General features: G+C 35.5%; 1 protein-coding gene across 1 annotated transcript; it reads left to right on the top strand.

Moving 5' to 3' along the window:
* The first annotated feature begins 3079 nt into the window (after nucleotides 1–3079).
* Nucleotides 3080–4012, top strand: LOC110121724 (olfactory receptor 5P1-like). Its single transcript, XM_020868969.2, has one exon. It carries the CDS (start codon nucleotides 3080–3082, stop codon nucleotides 4010–4012), a length of 933 nt encoding a protein of 310 aa, XP_020724628.2.
* Nucleotides 4013–8233: the final 4221 nt, after the last annotated feature.

Below are 8233 nucleotides of genomic sequence, written 5' to 3'. Positions count from 1 at the left end.
ACAATTCATTCTGTCAAAGAACTAAGTCCCACTATTGTAAAAGACTAAATGCTTTCTCATTCTAAAGTAAGATATTTAAAATTTTTAAGATAAGACACTCAAAGATATTTTGGTGCATATATTATGATTTGTGTCAAATAGTCCAAACCTTAAGAACTGAAATAATGTCATTAGCAGAAAATTGTCTTTCTTTGAAAATTAGAACCAAAAATAGTGGAAAATTTCAGTGTCATGTTAGCGTGACTATTAAAAGCAAGGAGCATACATGGAGAGACGGGGGGACTGGGATGGGGAATACATGTAAATCCATGGCTAATTCATTTCAATGTATGACAAAAACTACTGTAATGATGTAAAGTAATTAGCCTCCAACTAATAAAAATAAATGGAAAAAAAAAAGAAAGAAAAGTGATTAGAAATAGGTTATAAAGCTCCATGAATACCATATTAAACAGTTTGAAATATAGTATATCCAGTATTTAAGTCATGAATAGTACTTGGGAAACCAAGAAGTATATTATTGATAATGCTAAGTAAAAATGTAAATTGCTGCTGTTTAGTCGGTAGGTCATGTCTGACTCTTTCGCAGCCCCATGGACTGAAACCCACCAGGCTTCTCTGTCCATGGGATTTCCCAGGCAAGACTATTGAAGTGGATTGCCATTTCCTTATCCAGGGATCTTCCCAACTCAGGGACTGAACTCATGCCTCCTACATTGGCAGGTGGATTCTTTACCACTGAACCACCAGGGAAACCCCAAAATGTAAATTATAAAATATAATACATAATATGATTATAAATATGTAAATACTACTGGCAAATGCTACAAAATTAAATCAAAATGGATTGTGAGGCACAGTTAGAATTAAGGATTTGTAGGTGAGTCTTTCTACAGTTAGCTAATTGTATTAAAAAATAAAATGCAAGCAAAAAATTTGTAAAACTGTAGAAATTACCAGAAGAGATTGATACTTTGCTGAAGAAAAGATGTACATAAGTGAAATGTTCAGATCACTAAAATGAATTTCAAGTAACTTTTAAAATTTTGTAATACTTTAAATATATACTATTTTCCCATTCTGATAAATATAACTTTCTTTTCCAACTTTCACTGAGTCTTTAGTATGCCCTGAAACTATTGCCTTGGATTGCAGTATTTCTCCATCTTCCCTTTTAATTTATCATTAACTCCTCTTTCTCAGGACTGCTTTAAGACATAGGAACTTAGCCTTTGTCACAATATAACAACAAAACATGAATAGGGTACTAAGCTCTTTAATGAAAATGCAACCAAATACTCAACAAAACAGTGAACACAATTTAGGACGTTGGTTTATTACAAATCATGGGGATGCACTTATCTTAACGGGCAGTGTATATTTCCTTTGAATTATGGATTAAGAAAAATGTCTAGGAATGGGATTATTTTTAAAATTTTATCATAGTTTGTAATGCTGTCCTCCCAATTCTATATCTAATTTGTAAGATTACTAGTTCTGATAGTAAAAAATTTGTAAACAGTTACATGTCCAAATTTAGTGGATGATTAATTAAATTAAGGTCTAGTTACTTAATGCACTATCATCTCAAAAATTATGTTTGAGGAATAATAATGTGATCAGATTTTATATTGAAATGCCAAGTAAAAATAGCAGTATGTGGACTCTGTGGGAGAAGGCGAGGGTGGGATGTTTCAAGAGAACAGCATCGAAACATGTATATCTAGGGTGAAACAGATCACCAGCCCAGGTTGGATGCATGAGACAAGTGCTCGGGCCTGGTGCACTGGGAAGACCCAGAGGGATGGGGTGGAGAGGGAGATGGGAGGGGGGACTGGGATGGGGAATACATGTAAATCCATGGCTAATTCATTTCAATGTATGACAAAAACCACTGCAATGTTGTAAAGTAATTAGCCTCCAACTAATAAAAATAAATGGAGAAAAAAAAAAGAAAAAAAAAAAACGTTTATCTACAATGTTATAAAAGCTCAATTAAAATGCATCCAAAGGGGAAAATGCCTGGAAATAAATTACCAAATTTATAATAATTGACTTGTGTGACAGTAGCTATATTTGAAAGCTCTGTTTCTTTTGAATTTTCAAGTTTTTTTCACCTACATGGTTACATAATTTTTATTTAGAAACACACAAGCCATTACTTGACTTACACCATTATTACAGACTTTCAGTGTACAAGCAATATCTTGACTGTTATCTCTATAAGACCTTATCCACAAGACCTGGTTTCTCTGGACAGGTAAACTTTATTCTTCTCTGGTGTCCTAGAGCACATTCACTATACTAATCATACATTCATTTATTTAACAAGTCTTTCTTCAGGACATTTTGTTCCCAAGCACTAGTTACTTGTGATACTGAGATAAAATACACACTGTTGATGAGGAGAATGTGTATAAACTGGGGATAGTGCAATTTGAACATGCAAACAACAACAAAATTCACAATCTAGTATAAATAATGGCAACTGTTTACATTTCAGGGTCTCAACTAAAGTAGGGAGACTAGCAGTGAAATTGTGAGGATCAGTAAATAAAATTGGGAACTAAATTATAGATAGAATCCATAGGATTTTATTAGATGTGGTACAAAGAGAGACAGAAGGAAAGATTGGGTAGATTGTGGTGTCATTCTACAGACATAAAACATAGGAAGAGTGGTCCAAAGAAGGATGAGTTTGGTGTGGAGGAGGCTGAGTTTTAGGTATCAATTGGATTTCCAACTGGATACTTCTAAAGAACAACTGAAACTATAGATCTGGAATTTGGGAGAGAGATCCTTGTAGGAGTCAAGCTTGGAGAGGTGTTTTAAAATAATTAATAAAAAAAAAGAACATAATTGAGATCCTGGAAAGTGAGGTTGAACCCTTCTCCTTTTATGCAAAGAGGAAACACACACACACAAATCCTGTAAAGACTATGTTTACAGGCAGTGCAGAAGAGGAAATCACTGTGAATGAGTCTGTGGAATAGGCAAACAAAACTGATAATGTGTAGAATGAGTGCATTAAAAAAATGAATATTCACATTTCCCTCAACAGGAACAATTCCCAGAGGACATGGAAGTTGGAAACCACACCAGTGTGATGAAGTTCATCCTTTTGGGGTTAACAGAGGATCCTACACTTTGTGTCATCTTCTTTGTGCTATTTCTAGGCATATATGTTGTCATTTTAGTGGGCAATATCACCATAATTATTTTAATAGCAAGTTGTTCCCAACTTCACTCCCCTATGTACCTTTTCCTTGGCCATTTGGCTTTTGTTGACATCGGTTGTTCTACATCTGTCACACCTGTGATGATTATAGGATTTCTTAGACATAGACTAGCCCTCCCAGTTGCTGTCTGTGAAGCCCAGCTCTGTTCTATGGTAATGTTTGGGTCAACTGATTGCTTCCTACTGGCTGTCATGGCCTATGATCGTTATGTGGCCATCTGCTTGCCTCTTTTCTATTCCATCCGTATATCCCCCAGAGTCTGTGTCCTCTTGGTGGGAGTTTCCTATGTGGGTGGGTGTGTCAATGCTTGGACATTTGGTAGTTGTTTATTGACTCTGTCTTTCTGTGGACCAAATCAGATAGATCACTTTTTCTGTGATTTCTCCCCTCTGTTGAAACTTTCCTGCTCAGATGTCTCCACTATTGAAATTATCCCTTCCATCTCCTCTGGATCTATCCTTGCATTAACAGTGTCTGTCATAACTCTCTCTTACATCTGCATCCTCAACACCATCCTGAAGATGCGCTCCACTGAAGGGAGACACAAGGCCTTCTCCACCTGCACCTCTCACCTCACTGCAGTCACTCTCTACTATGGAACGATTACCTTCATTTATGTGATGCCCAAATCCAGCTACTCAATTGGCCAGAACAAAGTGCTGTCTGTGTTCTACACAGTGGTGATCCCCATGTTGAACCCCCTCATCTACAGTCTGAGGAACAGAGATGTAAAGGAGGCCCTGAGAAAGGCAATGGCCAGAATATATTCTTAGGATCCATTCTTAACATTTCAGGTGACCTATAAAAATTTTTGTTTACCAATATCACACTTAGGACCTACCAAATATAGCTTAACTGATTATTTCAGTTAAAGTCATACTTCTCTCACTTTTATATATTTGTACACCAAATGGGAGATGCCTTGAAGTCAACAACAATGACAGCAATATTTATCACTGTTATTAACACCCATAGATGCCTTTGCACCTTTAATTTTTGTAGCAAACAATAATAACTTGCACTTTATATGTGCCAACCCTGTTCTAAGCATATTATGTATATTAGCTGGTTTGTTCCTCATAAAAATCATTTGAAGTAGTAGTTACTACTTTTATTTTACAAATGAATCATGTACAGAGTAGAATGCCCCAAGTCATGCAGCTAGGAAGTTGTGAGACTAGTCTTTGATTGTAGAAAGTCTGGGTCCAAACCCACAATGCTTCACATTTGATTTTCATAGCAATCTCATGATGCTGGTATTATAAATACTTCAGTTTACAGATGAGAATGTTGAGTGTTAGAGAGATCCAATAGTTTGTTCTGGAGACATATGGATTTGAGTCCTCCATGCACTTGACCTACACTATAAGCCACAGTCAGTCCAAAGACTTGAGCACTGTTACTGATCTAGAAGACTTGAGCAAGGTAATCAAACCTAAGCTGTTACTTTGCATCCAAATTCGTTTTCCTTTTCCAATATACTTTGACAACTCCAAGTCCATTTCTTTTCCAATTAAATTTTATAATGTTTATCAATTTCTGCAAAGAAATTAACATTTTTATTGCCTGTGCAATGAATCTATAGATAATTTTAAGGGAGAAATGACATCTTAATATTTGATGTTATTGTAAACACTAATTTTGAATTTTAATTTACCTTAATTTTCAACTTTTTTAGTCCTACTAGACTGTTAATTTTTGTATATTGACCTTTTAAATACTGCTGCTTTGTTAAATATTTAAAATTTTTTCTAGGGTCATTTGCAAATGAAGACTTATTTCTTCCCTTAAATATTTTAGGTCTTTTTGCAATTTTATTATTTACTTTATTTTTGTTGTAATATAATTGGCATATAAGGCCATATATTCTATGTGTACAATGCATTGATTTACTGCATTTACATATTGCAATGTGATTTCTACCCGAGCATAGCTAAAACCTCTATCACCTCACATAATTATCATTTATTTTCTGTGGTAGGAAAACCTAAGATCTAGAGTCTTAGCAACTTTGAAGTTTGTAATGCAGAATTGTTAACAATCAATATTGTACTGTGCATTAGCTCTGCAGGACTTAGTACTATCTACCTGTTCTAATTTGTATCTTTGAACAACATATCTCCAGTTATCCTATTTTCTAGCCTTTGGTTATCACCATTCTAGTCTGTTTTTACCAGTTTGGCTTTTTTAGATTCCACATATAAATGATAGCATAGTCTGTATGAGTGCATGCCTATTCAGTTGCTCACTTGTGTCCAGCTCTTTGTGATCCCATGGACTGTGGCCCACCAGTCTCCTCTGTCCATGGAATTTTCCAGGCAAGAATACTAGAGTGGGTTGTCCTCTGAGGAATTGGATGGGGAGGGAGGTGGGAGAGGGGTTCAGGATGGGGGACACATGTACACCATGGCTGATTCATTTCAATGTATGGCAAAAATCACTACAATATTGTAAAGTTATTAGCCTCCAGTTAAATAAAATTTTTAAGAGAAAAAAAAAAGAATATTAGAGAGGGTTGTCATTTCCTACTCTAGAGGATCTTCCTCACCCAGGGATCAGACCCACATTTTCTGCATTTACTATATTGGCAAGTGGATTCTTTACCACTGTGCCACCTGGGAAGTCATAGTCTGTATAGTTTTGTTCTTTTCCTGTCTGACTTATTTCACTTAGCATAATGCCCTCAAGTTGTATTCATGTTGTTACAAATAGCAGGATTTTCTTCTTTCTCAAGGCTGAATGATATTCCATTGTGGTATACAGATTTATCACAACTTCTTTATCCATTCATCTGTTGACTGGCACTTTGTTTTCATATCTACTGTAGAATAATATTGCAATAAGAGTGGGAATGTAGGTATTTCTTTGAAGTCCTGTTTTTCTCTCCTTTAGATATGTATAACCAGAGGTGGAATTAATGGATTACATTGTAGTTCTATTATTGATTTTTTGAAAAATCGCCATACTTTTGTCCATAGTGGCTAAACTGGTTTACATTGCCACAACAGTGTACAAATATTTCCTTATCTCTATATTCCTACAACACTTATTATCTCTTATCTTCTTGACAGCCACCCTAACAGATGTAAGATAATATCTCTTTGTGGGTTTGATCTCATTTCACTTTCCCATTTGTCATAGGGAGGACTTGGGATTTTCAGTTTTTAAAATTTATTTCTTAATTGGAGTTTAGTTGATTTAGAGTATTATATTCATTTGAGGCATTCAGTATTTTTATAACTCATACTCCAGTTAAAGTTATTGCAAAACAATGGCTATATTTCTCTGTTCAGTACAATATATTCTTGATGCTTATTCATTTTATACATAGTAGTTTGTGTCTCTATTCCATACCCCTATCTCTCCACTCCTCCCTCCCATGGACCGTAGCTCACCAGGCTCCTCTGTCCATGAAATTCTCCCAGCAAAAATACTGGAGTGGGTAGCCATTCCCTTTCCAGGGGATCTTCCTGAGCCAGGGATCAAACCTGGGTCTTCTGTATTGCAGGCAGATTCTTTACCATCTGAGCCACCAGGGAAGCCTGTACGTTATATTATTATTGCTTATTCATTTTATACATAATAGTGTGTGTCTCTTTCCATACCCCTCTCTTTCCACTCCTCCCTCCCTTCTCCCCACTGATAACCACCAGTTCATTATCTATATCTGTGTGTTCCTGTTTTGCTATATACTTTCACTTGATTTGTTTCACATATAAGTGATAACATAGAGTATAGGTCTTTCTCTGTTTGACTTATTTAACTAAATATAATATTCTCTATGTCCATCTACATTGCTGCAAGTGGCAAATTTCATTCCTTTTTATGGATGAGTAATATTCTGCTGTGTATACATATCCCACATCTTCTTTTTTCATTTTTTCATGAGTACTTAGGTTGCTTCCATATCTTGGCTATTGTAAATAATGCTTCTATGAACATTAGGGTGTCTATATCTTTTCAAAGTAGTATTTTTGTTTTCCTTAGATATATACTCAGCAGTGGAATTACTAGATCATATTGTATTTCTATTTTTAGGTTTTTCAGGAAACTCCATACTGTTTTCCACATAAATCTTGAGAGAAAAATTCAGTGCCATCTGTGCATGCCATACATGCAACAATGTTTTGTTTAAAAAAAAGATTCTTTAATTGTAAAATACATCTGGACTGGGAGGACAATAAATGAAACATATTCTGTATGCTTTTATGCTTCTCTGAGTGGAGTGATTCTGCTAACTTGACACAGTGCATGTACGGACCCTGAAACTATATCTGGAAGCATTATGAGATATAATGGTCTTAATTATGATCATGAGGCTTTTCAAGGAAGATGGCTCCTCTGCCAGGTCTCTCTTGGGATCTTCTGTGAACACCTGTGAGGATTATGCTCACCAGAGAGAAAAACCTGGTACATATGCTGGCATGGTGAATTATTCACTTATAGTATTCCATGTGGTTGTTTTGTATAATGCTAAGTCATTACTTTTGGTTCTGTGATTATATGTTTTTAAATAGTCTTTTATTTTTTTTAATAAAATAATGTTATAATATGTGTCTATTGATTCTCTTAATACTTAATTGTTCTGCTTCTGTTGTTGGTTGTTTCCACTGGCTCCTACTATATGTTTGGTATCTTGTTTCCTTTATGCTGGTCATTATGTTTCGATGTGCGCTGGTTACTGTATTTTAGTGTTTGATAGAAATAATTGAGGCTCAAATTGTTTGTTTGCTTATTCAATTCACCCTGAGGTACCACCTGTCCTTGATCACTTATATCCAAGTTCAAGGCTTGAGGCTTTCTAGATCTCCAGAAATCTGAGAGATCTGTGTAAAACCTGGTCTCTGAGCATTTCTGTTCATCCTGAGGATATATGGGAGGTTGTAATCATAATTCTCATCTGATTTTGTCCTAGGCATTGATGTATGTTCCCCCCATCCCAAAACATCACTAAATGCAAACCTGGATTGGTTTGTGCTTCCTTCTGACTTGTC

The sequence above is a fragment of the Odocoileus virginianus genome, chromosome 10 (genome assembly GCF_023699985.2).
Source record: "Odocoileus virginianus isolate 20LAN1187 ecotype Illinois chromosome 10, Ovbor_1.2, whole genome shotgun sequence".
In the NCBI taxonomy this organism is placed as follows: domain Eukaryota; kingdom Metazoa; phylum Chordata; class Mammalia; order Artiodactyla; family Cervidae; genus Odocoileus; species Odocoileus virginianus.
This window is presented reverse-complemented; position numbering and strand designations above follow the sequence as displayed.